This window comes from Triturus cristatus, chromosome 1_1 (genome assembly GCF_964204655.1).
Source record: "Triturus cristatus chromosome 1_1, aTriCri1.1, whole genome shotgun sequence".
NCBI lineage: Eukaryota > Metazoa > Chordata > Amphibia > Caudata > Salamandridae > Triturus > Triturus cristatus.
The window spans coordinates 8418103-8433367 of NC_140579.1; the positions used below are offsets into that span (position 1 = coordinate 8418103).

The following is a 15265-nucleotide window of genomic DNA, read 5'->3' on the forward strand; positions in this document are numbered from 1 at the left end:
AGAACATGGATTTGTTTAGGGGTTTAGGATGTTTTGGGGTTGGAGTAGGATTTAATTAATATTTTATAAAGTATTTTGATAGTATACTTACTTTTTAGTGAGTCTTTTCTGGCAATCTTCAATATTTTCTTTAGTTGTTTGGAGTAATATCTGTAGTGGAAACATAAAGAGATGGAATATATAAGTTAGTTATTTATTTGAGTAAAGATAAATTAGTGTTTTAGTTTAATTTGGCAGTTTAGTTAGAAAAGAATATTTACTTACGTTTTTAGAATAGTAGTAGGATGTAGGTTTCTTCAGTTTAGCAGAGTTTCTTCTTCGTTCAATGCTTTGGTTTAAGGCACAGTAGAAGACTTGTTTTAATTGGTTTATATAGTGGTTTTAAATTGTTTCTTGAATGTTATTGGTTGTTTTCTGTATGTGGCCTTTCTATTGGATGGTTTGAATTTTTTTTAGTTAATTGGTTTCCTTTTATGGAAAATGCTAAGTAAGAGTATATGTAGTTTTAAAGGAGGAGAGTTTTAAATAATTATATATAAAAAGATTGTTTATAATGTGTTGTAATTTTTTTTAAATGTGTTCGAAATGCAAATGTGATAATTATTTCAGTGTTTTTTTATTATGTTGTTAAATATTGAGATCGTTATAAATGTTATGTTTATGTTTAAGTAGAATCTCATTTGAAAATGTATGTTTTCGGAAAATATTGTCTTTATGTTGTTTAAAGTATTGGTTTTATTAGTATTAGAATTGTCGATATATTTAAAAAAAACGATATTATTGATGTCTATATTTTGGTTATCGATATTTGTGACATGTGTCATATTTATTTACTTATGTCGATATTTAGTATTGCGATATTTATGTGTGCGATTTTTGTGTGATCGATATAATTGTATTACGATATTGTAGTGTCGATATTAGTGTAGTTTTTTAAATAAGTATACAATGTCGATATTTTTGATGTCGATATATTTGATGTGATATTTGTGTAGTTCGATAATGTGTCTTTCGATAATATGTCAGAGATCCGCCACTGTTGAGGGCTGCACTGCTGTTGGAGTGTGCACTGGTGCTGGGATCGGCACCTCTGCTGGGGTCTGTCTGCTGGTGGGATCTGCAGTACTGCTAATGTGTGAGCCACTGCTGAGGGCTGCACTGCTGCTGGAGTGTGCACTGGTGCTGGGATCGGCACCTCTGCTGGGGTCTGTCTGCTGGTGGGATCTGCAGTACTGCTAATGTGTGAGCCACTGCTGAGGGCTGCACTGCTGTTGGAGTGTGCACTGGTGCTGGGATCGGCACCTCTGCTGGGGTCTGTCTGCTGGTGGGATCTGCAGTACTGCTAATGTGTGAGCCACTGCTGAGGGCTGCACTGCTGCTGGAGTGTGCACTGGTGCTGGGATCTGCACCACTGCTGGGATCTATAGCAATGCTGAGGTCTTTGCCACTGCTAGGATCTGAAACGCTTCTGGGATCTGTAGCCTGGCAGGTATTGGCATCTCTAGTGCGGCTTACGTCTGTGCTACTGCTGGGGTCTGCAGCACAGCTGGGATCTATACTGCTGCTGGAGTCTGTGCCCTTCTTGCTGGAGTTTGCACTGCTGATGGGATCTGTAGTGTATATATTATATCACAAGGACAACCCCTTGTATGCCCACCTTGACCAGGGTCTATATAAGTAATATGAACAGCAAACGTCCACTGTGAGACCCTTTTCTAAAACAGTGACCACCTCAATCAATCAATGCGGGCTTGTAAAGCGCGGCTACTCATCCGTGAGGGTCTCAAGGCACTGAAACGTCTGGGGTTCAGTTCCAAGAGCCAGGTCTTGAGATCCTTCCTGATTTGGGACAGCAATGGGGATTGCCTGAGGTAGAGGGGCAGGGTGTTCCAGGTCTTGAGGAGCCTCCTGAAGGTCAGCAGGTCCTGGGTCTGTCGCAGGTGTGTGGGGAGGGTGTTCCAGGTCTTGAGGAGCCTCCTGAAGATTAGCAGGTCCTGGGTCTGTCGCAGCTGTGCTGGGGGGGTGGTGTTCCAGGTCTTGAGGAGCCTCCTGAAGGTCAGCAGGCCCTGGGTCTGTCGCAGCTGTGTGGGGAGGGTGTTCCAGGTCTTGAGGAGCCTCCTGAAGGTCAGCAGGCCCTGGGTCTGTCGCAGCTGTGTGGGGAATTGGTTCCAGGTCTTGAGGAGCCCCCTGAAGGTTAGCAGTGTGGGGAGGGTGTTCCAGGTCTCGAGGAGCCTCCTGAAGGTTAGCAGGTACTGGGTCTGTCGCAGCTGTGTGGGGAGGGTTTTCCAGGTCTTGAGGAGCCTCCTGAAGGTCAGCAGGTCCTGGGTCTGTCGCAGCTGTGTGGGGAGGGTGTTCCAGGTCTTGAGGAGCCTCCTGAAGGTCAGCAGGTCCTGGGTCTGTTGCAGCCGTGTCTTGAAGAGCCTCCTGAAGGTCAGCAGGTCCTGGGTCTGTCGCAGCTGTGTGGGGAGGGTGTTCCAGGTCTTGAGAAGTTTCCTGAAGGTCAGCAGGTCCTGGGTCGGTCGCAGCTGTGTGGGGAGGGTGTTCCAGGTCTTGAGGGGCCTCCTGAAGGTCAGCAGGTCCTGGGTCTGTTGCAGCTGTGTGGGGAGGGTGTTCCAGGTCTTGAGCAGCCTCCTGAAGGTCAGCAGGTCCTGGGTCTGTTGCAGCAGTGTGGGGAGGGTGTTCCAGTTCTTGAGGAGCCTCCTGAAGGTCAGCAGGTCCTGGGTCTGTCGCAGCTGTGTGGGGAGGGTGTTCCAGGTCTTGGCGGCGAGGTGGGAGAAGGATCTCCCTCCGGTTCTGGTCTTGCGGATCTGTGGGACGGTGGCCAAGGCCAGATGGGCGAAGCATAGGTGCCTGGTGGGTATGTAGAATGAGAGGCGGTGGTTCAGATATGCTAGTCCTGCGTCGTTGAGGGCTTTGTAGGCGTTTCTCCTGCGTCTCTCTGGGGATCCAACACTGAATATGATATTTGAAACAACCATGTGGCATGTCCCTACTTTGGTAACGTTTTGCACAAAAAATATGTATCTCAAGATACTCGACAATGACATACGTTAATAAACACAAAATGCACAAAAAGGTTTCTGAGATTAACTTTTAGTAATCTTCAATTTATATGCAGATACTGTGACAACACTAAACAGGGCATGCAACGCAGTGCTCCAGTGTGTGAATAAATATAGAAAATATGTACAAAGGACAAAGAACAATAAATCACTGGTTACAAATATTTACGAACCAGAACACATGTGCATATAGCATTGCAACATTTGGGATATTTATTGATCAGTAACCAAGTGAAACATTGTCAACTCTTCGACCACTAGTGATTTACAGAGTCTCGTCAGGAAAAAGTCGTCTGACTGAATATCTGCATGTGCACAGGCCACATTTGCTACTGAAACTTCCACTCTACACATTCCTAAACTCTCGGAACAGGCCCCTCACACCTTACATCAACCGCAGCATTCTGTACTGCCCCCTTCTCTGTCCCATCACTCAACTCTCTGCCCTGCCCACAGTCTCCTGCACAAACTTTCACTCATTGTTCTACCGAAGTTGCATTCTCTGCTAAGTATTGATGCAGCGCGGCTAATATAAAAAAAAACCTTTTCTTTATAACACCAACCCAGGAAAACTCATACACCATTTATTCACCGGTAGGGCCCATAACACCGAAACACACACTCAGTTTTCTGGATCAGTGATAAGTAGACGAGCTGCAGGACATACAGGGTACCTTATTAAAATCACCTAAATGATAACTATACACATTATATACATTGTCCTTAAGAACGGTCGGCTCTAAATATCAAGGTACTCCGCTATTTGGTCGATGGACCAACTAGTAGGAATCAGTTGATGGAGATTAAGACCAGCTCAATCGTAATTAAAACCTTTTAACATTTATTAATCATAACCTTTATTTTAAGAACCACAGACTCCGTTTTAGAGTTAGCATAACATTTTATCTAGATTAATTGAATAATTTGAATAAGCAAAGTGTTATTAGACAAATACTCTAAACATCATTATATAAAACATTTAAGTAAAGATTAAATGGAAAACGGAAAATACTCATTACCCTTGGCCTTAGGGTGATGACGAGAATGATTCACCAGGATGTGAACCGCAGATCACAGGATAGGTTCCCAATACTGACTGACTGTCCCTCTAAACTCTTCGGACGTAATCCCTCCCGAGACAAAATCCTGCGACGGTCTCGTTCCTTTTCCCCATCAAAGTTCGAAGTCCAAAAATGACAGTCTTTTGCAGCATCAATATAGAAAATAAAAGTATATCATCTCAACAGACAGCGTGTCGTGTTGAATAGATGAATGAAAAGTTGCGCACATAATGTAAGCACAAGCTCTTTTGTACATTCCCACTAACTATCTATAATTTAAATTGAAACTTTTAGGGGCTACATTCTGATTGGTCCATTGGAGGTGTGGTGATGGTCACCTCATCGTCCTCCTTGTTCGAACCGGTTTTGCAAACATTATACAGTAGTCCTCGTGACTCATACTTGTCCAAATATTTCAATGTGTTGATGAATTTGCAACACTCTCCGAGATTCAGTCATTAGTTCATCCACTGTAATCCAATGTTCTCATCAGTTCTCAGGCATTCATGTTGATCTTTTGGCATCGACTCTTGTTCAGGTCAGACTGTCCATGACATCTCTCGCTCTGGGCATAGGCCGCACACACGTGACTGGAAAGTCTACTCTGCTCATGCGCGAGGGCCATCTTATTCGGCACACGCAAACTCGTCTCCCCTCAGCAGCCTCGGCAGCCATTTTCAGGCAAGGCCTAGCAGTCCCGGACGGAAACTAATATGAAAGCAGCATAACAGAATTAGAAGTAGAAAATAAGCCTTTCTGTTTACCACCCACCATTCTAATGACCCGTGTTAGGTGTTACCTAGCAAAAGCGACATTTAAAGCAATTTACTTACCATCTGCATTCTTTGCCACAATGCAATTCTACTCACGAACAAAATATATGCAATTTACTCTGTTTATTACATGAATCACAAATCCTATATTAATTCGATTCACATTCGTAAATAGATTAGATTTTGCAATGCCAGTTAGTTTCCTTGTGTAGTGTCTACTTAAAGGTGCATGTGTTGATTAATTCATGCATTCAAACAGTTAGTAATTTTAAAGTTATGAGGTCATCAACTTCGAAGGGGTACAAAAATGTTTGTATTTCCCCTGCTTCATCAATTCCCCCCTTTGGTGATTTTTAATATCACCAGAAAACCATCTCTACCAAATTTTGTCAGAAAGCATGTTTCTTGTCCTTTTTCATTTGTTAATTCAAACAATCGTGTTTTTCACATTTTGCATTTTGGATTTGTTGTATATTTATTCTCTTTAAACTCTTCTACTTCAATCTCCCCCCATTTCTCGTTCTCTTTGTTTATTTTTCTTATTTTCTTTTTCTCTTTTTAATACAGACACATGCTAATCTCAATATTAATGTCATCAATATTACTAATGTTACCGGTATTAGTATTTTCCCAACTAATTCTGCAAACCATTTCTTTACTGAGGAAAAACTCTTACCAAGTTTCTCCAGAACACCATCAACGTCCAGTGGGATAATTTCCTTATGCAATTCAGTAATATTCTTTATATACTTTTGTATGGTCTGACTTTTATCTGGAATGTAAGTGCAACAATGTTGTACCTTCAGCATTCCACAGACTCCTCCCTCTTTTGCCAAAAGAATATCAAGGGCAAGTCGATTTTGCATTACCATAGCTCTCATGGCAACCATTTAAGTATTTACCATCAAAAATCCTCCAGCAGTATTCTTTGATAAACGATCTACTATTGTTGACAATTTCCGCATTTGAAATGCATTCAAAGATATACCCACTGCTGGTATCAATGCTCCTAAAATGTCACCTATTATCTCTGAGAAACTTTCTCTTCTCCTACGTGTTAGTGGTTTACCTATCTCATGAGTTCCTTTAGTTCCTCTATCTACATGAAATATTTTTGGAAAGACCAAACCTAGATAACATGTTGCATACCAATGGTCTGGAAACCTCCTTTGGATCCCCAACCCCCTATAATTCTGTATGTATCTCAACATTCACTTGCCCCCACGAAATAGTTGTCATATATAGTGTTTTCTCTACGAATGCACAATTTCCCTTGTTGTGGCAAATCTATCCCTATTACTACATTAGTTTCACCTTTATCCTAATTTCCTTCCTCAAAACCCCAAGGTGGTGTTTTCATCTTTTCTCCTGTTGCTTTTCTTTGAAATTTAACCCTTCTATCTTCTACCATATCTAAAAAGGCTTTTTCTTCTTACCTTAATCTACAAGTAAGATTGTATCTAAATGCTTAATCTAATGTTAATTCTTTTGTTTCTAAGGAAAATTCTCCAAGAACCTTACCAGGCTTCACTTTGTTTAATCCAGGAACTACAGAAACTTTAGCAAAAACAGCATCCATGTCAGTATAATAATATTCTAATTTGCCTGTTTTATAAAATAAACTAGCCAAAACACTACAAGTTATTCCATACGTCAAAGGAAGCTCACTTTCTCCTCTGTTTTAGTTCTTCACTTTCTTCTGATTCTGTTTCAGACCTCACTTCACCTTCTTTAACTTTGAATTTTATGATCTCCGTTCCTATGTTTGAGTCTTGGTCTCCTTCTGCTGTTTCATTTATTTCTGAAGGTATTTCCCCAAGTCTTGTACTTGGTTGTTCACCATCTCTGTGAATCACTTCTGTCTCTCTTGTTTCAATATCAATTGTTTGTCTTTCAAAGTCTTCTGTTTGCTCTTCAAAGTCCTCTGTCGGTCTTTCACCAGATTCAGACAGTTCTGCTTCAGATGTTGAACTGGGGTCTGATATTTCCATATGTTGACTTGCAGGTCGATCTTCAGGTAATCTGACTCTTCAGGAGGTTCATCTCTGATGTCAGGATGGGGCTTTGTGCAGTATTCAAGTACATCCAAACAATTATGATCAACGTCATCTTTGACCCCTGCATTTATTGCATCAGGCAATAAAGTGGAAGGATTCAAATTTACACATCTCACTATCGTTACATTATCTGCACCCAAAATCACCTTCTCATATCTAGTCAATCGGCTATGTGTCATGAACTGGGTCTTTGTTCTGGTCAGAAGGATTTCAACTGGTGCCTTCACTCTGCTTCAGACTCACACAAGTAGCAGCTACTGCTTTCTGACATCCAGGCCACGCTCTTGCTACTGGGTCCAAAACAGCTGAAAAGTATGCTATTGGCCGTCTCATTTTTCCATGTCTTTGTACTAGTACTGAAAGTGCTCATCCGTCTTTCACTACAGTACAATTCAAATACTTTCTCATAATCAGGCATTCCTAATGCTGGGGCTTCACACAACGTGTCTCTCAATTGTTTAAAAGCTTCAATTTCTTCCTCATTCTATGCAATTGGGTCTCTTACATCACCCTTTGTTAATCGCTGTAAAGGTTTAACAATCAAAGAACAATCAAAGAAAATCCATTTATCCAATATCGGCAATAACCAACCATTCCAAGAAACATTCTCACTTCTCTCTGTGTCATTGGGGCTCTCATTCCTTTAATAATCCTGATTCTTTCTATAGTCGCTTTTCTCATGCCTTTTTCAATCTTATGACCTAGATACTGTACTTGTTGACAGAACTACAACTTAGATGGGCACACTGTAGTAATCACGCTGCAGACAGTTTACATGTAGCAGATAGATTTAATGTCTGTCTGTCTCCACAGCCTCCAGGAAACAACTGGTCAGCCTGGACATTCAAAGTATAACATTCCATCACCATGGCACTTACATCACAGTGACCATGGAGAAGCACATGCAGGTAGTACAATAGTAATATACATATAGAAGTTTACTACACACACCTTATGTCCTCCTTCTGCCAAATGATTCAGCAATGTGATTGTGTCAGTGATACATGCTTCTTTCGTCCTTGATGCCACCAATAGGTCCTCAATGTATTGAACCATCACAGATTTTTCAGGCATTTTCAAACTTTCCAGAGATTTCTTCAGAATCTGATTAAAAATGGAAGGACTTTCAGGATACCAATACTGACTGACTGTCCCTCTAAACTCCTCGGACGTAATCCCTCCCGAGACAAAATCCTGCGACTGTCTCGTTCCTTTTCCCCATCAAAGTTCGAAGTCCAAAAATGACAAAGTCTTTTGCAGCATCAAGATAGAAAATAAAAGAATATCATCTCAACAGACAGCGTGTCGTGTTGAATAGATGAATGAAAAGTCGCGCACATAATGTAAGCACACGCTCTTTTATACCACCACACTCTGCACTGCCCTCCACACTCTGCACTGCCCTCCACACACGGCACTGCCCTCCACACTCTGCACTGCCCTCCACACTCTGCACTGCCCTCCACACTCTGCACTGCCCTCGACACTCTGCATTGCCCTCCACACTCTGCATTGCCCTCCACACACTGCACAGCCCTCCACACACTGCACAGCCCTCCACACACTGCACAGCCCTCCACACACTGCAAAGCCCTCCACACACTGCACAGCCCTTCACTCTCTTCACAGCCCTCCACACACTGCACAGCCCTTCACTCTCTTCACAGCCCTCCACTCTCTGCACAGCCCTCCACACAGCCCTCCACACTCTGCACAGCCCTCCACACAACCCTCCACACTCTGCACAGCCCTCCACACTCTGCACAGCCCTCCACACTCTGCACAGCCCTCCACACTCTGCACAGCCCTCCACACTCTGCACAGCCCTCCTGTAATGGTTCGCAGGATCTTCTGCAGGAGCGTCAGGAATCAGAAGAGTAAGTCTCCGTCCTCCCCTACGGCCTTCCGTCTCTATCAAACCCTAGAGAACCGGATGGCACGCCAGGGGAAAACAGGGTAACAAAACAAGGGAAGGAGGGTGTGACTTCAGAGGTGTGGCTGGGTTGGTACCAATGACGTGGTTCTTCTCTGTGCGTGCTGCAATAGAAAGTTCTACTTAATACTACATATCACATTATGCATTTCCCAGCCAGAAACAAGTCCCTAACCCACATACCACGGGGGTCTTGTTTTAGCATAAGAGGTGTCACCTCCACTGGATCTGTAAGGGACTAAGGACGGGGGCAGGCGTGGAGCAAACCAACTTCTAATTCGTATACCCTATAAGATAAACAATTCAGTGAATGGTCTTCCTGTAACATTAAAGATGATACACAATTCTTATCGGCCTCTTACTCACTAGAATGATATACAAATGCGTCCCTCTATTTCCACATGGAATGTAATAACGAAAGGCGTTTTGTGAATAGGATAACTCCTAGGGAGAAAGACAAAACGATAGCAATTATATTCGCCCACCCAGTGCTGAATTCCTAAGTGCAAGTAAAAAGAGTAGCGCACAGCGCTGTTACCGTGCTTCAGGAGAACTCTGGTCACTATGGCGTGGTCCACGCTAGCGTCCCCTATGGATAAGTCGATCTTCTGTCTCAGGGGAAGACCAGCACCACTGAAGAGAGGTGGGTGAAGGGCTGAACCGGTGCAAAGAGGGGAAGGAAGTGTGTGGACTCAGCTGAGGATATGATACAACTTGGGCGTAATGATCAGTAGAGGAGGACGCTACTGATCAGTGTAATAATCAAAGGGCATGTACTTGTGAGAGGAGTTTGGGAACCCGTAACCTTAGAGAGGGGATCAGAGGGCAAGGTGCGTGGGATATACTCGTGTCTACACCCAACCACCACCCAGGAGTGAGCACCCCCACGACACAGCAGCCCTGGGGAAGGTAGATAACTGGCACTCACTCTGCAATCCGCCGCAATTGGCGGGAAACAAAAACGCTACTTTAAGCAAAAGCGAGCCTCCAGATGGTAGAGGGGCTCGCGAATCACAGCAGTATGCTTCGTAAGCAAAAGCGAGCCTCCAGATGGCAGAGGAGCTCGCGACTCACCGCGGTATGCTTCTTAAGCAAAAGCGAGCCTCCAGATGATAGAGGGGCTCGCGAATCACGGCGGTAAAGTGTCTTTAGAAAGACACAGAACACACGGGCAGAACCCGGGAAGGCTCGGCGCTGACTAGCGCGACAACGGAAACAGGAAGTTCAATCCGGAAGTCAGGCAAGCTAAGCGAGGACGGAAACCAGGCATCAAGCTAGAACGCTAAGCGCGTTCGTACGCGTCTTAGGCCCTTATATACTGGACCGTCTGTCGATCCGGATCACGGGGCATGACACCTCCACACTCTGCACAGCCCTCCACACTCTGCACTGCCCTCCACACTCTGCACTGCCCTCCACACTCTGCACTGCCCTCCACACTCTGCACTGCCCTCCACATTCTGCACTGCCCTCCACACTCTGCACTGCCCTCCACACTCTGCACTGCCCTCCACACTGCCCTCCACACTCTGCATTGCCCTCCACACACTGCACAGCCCTCCACACACTGCACAGCCCTCCACACACTGCACAGCCCTTCACTCTCTTCACAGCCCTCCACACACTGCACAGCCCTTCACTCTCTTCACAGCCCTCCACTCTCTGCACAGCCCTCCACACAGCCCTCCACACTCTGCACAGCCCTCCACACTCTGCACAGCCCTCTGCACAGCCCTCCACACAGCCCTCCACACTCTGCACAGCCCTCTGCACAGCCCTCCACACAGCCCTCCACACTCTGCACAGCCCTCCACACTCTGCACAGCCCTCCACACTCTGCACAGCCCTCCACACTCTGCACAGCCCTCCACACTCTGCACAGCCCTCCACACAGCCCTCCACACTCTGCACAGCCCTCCACACTCTGCACTACCTTCCACACTCTGCACAGCCCTACACACTCTGCACTACCTTCCACACTCTGCACTACCTTCCACACTCTGCACAGTCCTCCACACTCTGCACAGCCCTCCACACTCTGCACAGCCCTCCACACTCTGCACAGCACTCTGCACAGCCCTCCACACTCTGCACTACCTTCCACATTCTGCACAGCCCTCAACACAGCCCTCCACACTCTGCACTACCTTCCACACTCTGCACTACCTTCCACACTCTGCACTACCTTCCACACTCTGCACTACCTTCCACACTCTGCACAGTCCTCTACACAGCCCTCCACACCCTGCACTACCTACCGCACCCTGCACTACCTACCGCACCCTGCACTACCTACCGCACCCTGCACTACCTACCGCACCCTCAACACATGCCTCCACACTCTGCACAGCCCTCCACACTCTGCACTACCTTCCACACTCTGCACTACCTTCCACACTCTGCACAGTCCTCCACACAGCCCTCCGCACCCTGGACTACCTACCACACTCTGCGCAGCCCTCCACACTCTGCGCAGCCCTCCACACTCTGCACAGCCCTCCACACACTGCACAGCCCTCCACACACTGCACAGCCCTCCACACTCTACGCAGCCCTCCACACTCTGCGCAGCCCTCCACACTCTGCGCAGCCCTCCACACTCTGCGCAGCCCTCCACACTCTGCGCAGCCCTCCACACAGCCCTCCTCACTCTGCACAGCCCTCCACACTCTGCGCAGCCCTCCACACTCTGCGCAGCCCTCCACACTCTGCGCAGCCCTCCACACTCTGCGCAGCCCTCCACACACTGCGCAGCCCTCCACACACTGCGCAGCCCTCCACACACTGCGCAGCCCTCAACACAGCCCTCCACACTCTGCACACCCCTCAACACAGCCCTCCACACTCTGCGCAGCCCTCCACACTCTGCGCAGCCCTCCACACTCTGCGCAGCCCTCCACACTCTGCGCAGCCCTCCACACTCTGCGCAGCCCTCCACACTCTGCGCAGCCCTCCACTCTCTGCACAGCCCTCCTCTCCACTCTGCACAGCCCTCCACACTCTGCACAGCCCTCCACACTCTGCACAGCCCTCCACACAGCCCTCCACACTCTGCACAGCCCTCCACACACTGCACAGCCCTCCACACACTGCACAGCCCTCAACACACTGCCCTCCACACTCAGCACTGCCCTCCACACTCGGCACAGCCTCTGTAAACGAGGGGATGATGGGTAGAATGTTGGAATAGGGGTGTGAAGACGAGAGGTCGGGGGCGCTGAGGAGTCACCATTCTTCTTGAACTCACTTTATAAATAACTTTCATATAACCATATAATTAGTGGTTTACACTTAGATTCATTTAAATCAGTTACTTACGCTGATTATATTGACAACCTGTTTACTTACATTTTGTATACAGGTTTTCTTGTGGTATGTAACGTTTTCCAGCAATGCTAGAGCCTAGAACCGGCAGTCTAGAACCAGGCACTGGGTGCTTCAGCGCCCGGCAGTCTAGAACCAGGCACTGGGTGCTTCAGAGCCTGGCAGTCTAGAACCAGGCACTGGGTGCTTCAGAGCCCAGCAGTCTAGAACCAGGCATTGGGTGCTTCGGAGCCCCGCAGTGTAGAACCAGGCACTGGGTGCTTCAGAGCCTGGCAGTCTAGAACCAGCCCGGCAGTCTAGAACCAGGCACTGGCTGCTTCAGAGCCCGGCAGTCTAGAACCAGGCACTGGGTGTTTAAAAGCCCGGCAGTCTAGAACCAGCCACTGGGTGCTTCAGAGCCCGGCAGTCTAGAACCAGCCACTGGGTGCTTCAGAGCCCGGCAGTCTAGAACCAGGCACTGGCTGCTTCAGAGCCCGGCAGTCTAGAACCACCTGCCGCCCTAGCACTCTTAGGCCTGGAATAATCTGGTTTGTCACACTTTTAGGCGTGTGATGGTTGTAGTGGTGTTTGTAGGCGTGTGATGGTTGTAGTGGTGTTTGTAGGCGTGTGATGGTTGTAGTGGTGTTTGTAGGCATGTGATGGTTGTAGGTGTGTTGTTCCTATCAGTGACGGCGCTGCCAGGGGCAGTGTGTGGCGCCAGCTGCAGTGGCCGCCTGATGACAATCCTGGCACTTAGCACTGGTTGTGAGTACCTGCTGTGGGTCCTCCGTGGTTGGGTGAGTTGTTGTTACTACTGTGAGTGGTTGATGAACTCTGACCTCTGCTTCTCTCTCCTGCAGCTGCGGTGACCCTGGATCCGGACACCGCTCATCAGAAGCTCGTCCTGTCCGAGGACGGAAGGAGCGTGAGAGACGGAGACAGAGACCAGGATCTGCCCGACACGGACCAGAGATTCAGTTATGTCCACGCTGTCCTGGGGAGGGAGAGACTGAGCTCCGGGAGGCATTACTGGGAGGTGGAGGTGGGGGACAAGACGGACTGGGACCTGGGGGTGTGTGACGAGGCTGCGAGCAGGATGGGGCTGATCGCACTATCACCTGAGGATGGATTCTGGACAGTGTGGCTCAGAGATGGTGAATGCGAAGCTCTCACCTTCCCTCCCACCCTCCTGAGCCCCCTTGTGCCCCCCAGGGCTGTGGGTCTCTTCCTGGACTATGAGGCGGGCAGGCTCTCGGTGTACAATGTGACTGACCGGTCTCTGCTCTTCACCTTCTCTGGGGCCCCCTTCCCCCCCACCCTGCGGCCCTATTTTAGTCCAGGAGTCAACCAGGGAGGGCGGAATGCGGGGGCGCTGCGGGTCCTGCCGGGGACAGGACAAGAGTGAGAGAGTGTCTGCAGCGCCGGTGAGAGAGCGCTGTAACCAGGGAAAGGAGCGCTGTGTAATGGAACTGGGGCTCATATGGCCTGGTACTCCCCCAAGTCCCCTCTTTAACTTTTGGTACCCACAGCCAGCCTTTGTCCAGATGAGGTCTCCCTCCCTCCCTTAAGGCAAGTATTGAGACCACAACAATTTTTTAATTAGGGGGAAGTAACCCCCCCCCCCCCGGCCGTATTTATTGCAAAATAAAAAACATTATTTATTAACCTTATGTACAATTACGCAGAAAGGCCAAATACATTGTTAGACAGATGATGTCACATGGCTATCCTTAACTCTAATACACACGACACTCCTACCGTAAATCTAACAATGCATATATTCACTTTCTGCATGTCCCCTCTAGAGCCTACGGCAAAGTCAATGACTGGCAGCCTCCAGATCCCAGCAAACTACGCAAAATTATTTCGCCGGAGTTGGCTTGCGCAGGGGGTACAGCTTATCGGACGGATACTTTCCCCCGGGCCCCCCCTGCACCCTGTGCCTTAAACTCCATGACGGGGGCTGCAGAAAATTCTGCATACTTGCGCCCTGATGCGCATGCGCGTGCGGGGGTGGCCACAGGCCCACTGGAAAGAATGACGCCCCCGCACCCCGACAGCCTGCCTACCGGCTGTCACTGCCCCTGGAGTTACATGGTTCTGACCACTAAGGACCGAAGACTATGCTTACCAATCATGACGTTACCGGAGACACACACCACTAAATACGACATTATTACCCGAAATCAAACAACATGTGCCGACATTCATTTAAACGTTATATTTCAATCACATACTCTGTATTAACCAATCCTGTACTTGAAAAGCTTACAAATAACAACACTTTTATTATTATAAATGAACCAAAACATCATATTTTCATTAACTATCTCGTGAGATACCTGTAATACAAGAAAAAGAGCCAAGCAAATGCATTACTGCGAAACACATTTAGCGTGTACCTGATCATCAATTTACATTAATTCTATCTCCTGAGATACCTGCAATAAAAGTAAATGAACAAAGCAAATACATCACTGACAAACACATTTAAAATGTACCAAATCATCAAAATTACATCATTTCTATCTCCTGAGGTACCTGCAATAAAACCAACAGAACAAAACAAATACATTACTGATAAAACACCATTAAATGTACAATCTTCAAGTGTGCATTAATGCTCTCTTCTGAAATACCTGCAAGGTAAATTTCTTAATAGACAAACCAAAATACATTCCAGACCAGCACAATTTAAATTGCCTTCATTAGGGGATGGTGAGTGGGGAAAAATACATTACAGGCCGCTAGTGGCCCGGGTGCTGCGCCTGTGGGGAGACCAGAACAAGAGACTGTTCTGCTCCCCACACCCCCTTTTAAAAGGGGGGGTGCTGTATGCCCACGTGAACCGGAAGCACTAAAGTGCTTCCGGTTCACGCCCTACCAAAACGCCCCCTATTGGACGCCTAATGGGGGAGGTGGGAGCGCTCCCACCTCCCCCTTTCCCCCGGGGACCGGTCCGACCGCCATAAAGGCGGCGCGCGCTAGTTAGCGCTCGGCCTTGCTCATATGGCCTGGTACTCCCCCAAGTCCCCTCTTTAACTTTTGGTACCCACAGCCACAAAAGCATTTTAAT

The 15265-nt window shown here is 47.4% G+C and overlaps 1 protein-coding gene across 2 annotated transcripts in view; it reads left to right on the forward strand.

Annotated features, from left to right (window-relative positions):
- The window catches only part of LOC146869098 (E3 ubiquitin-protein ligase TRIM39-like), a 185878-nt gene extending 171150 nt beyond the window's left edge, over nucleotides 1-14728 (forward strand). For both annotated transcript variants that reach the window (XM_085603632.1, XM_085603794.1), the window contains one exon: nucleotides 13050-14728. In XM_085603632.1, coding sequence (XP_085459758.1) covers nucleotides 13050-13594 — 545 coding nt within the window. In that variant the 3' untranslated portion in view covers nucleotides 13595-14728. The remainder of the gene's footprint in view (nucleotides 1-13049) is intronic.
- Nucleotides 14729-15265: the final 537 nt, after the last annotated feature.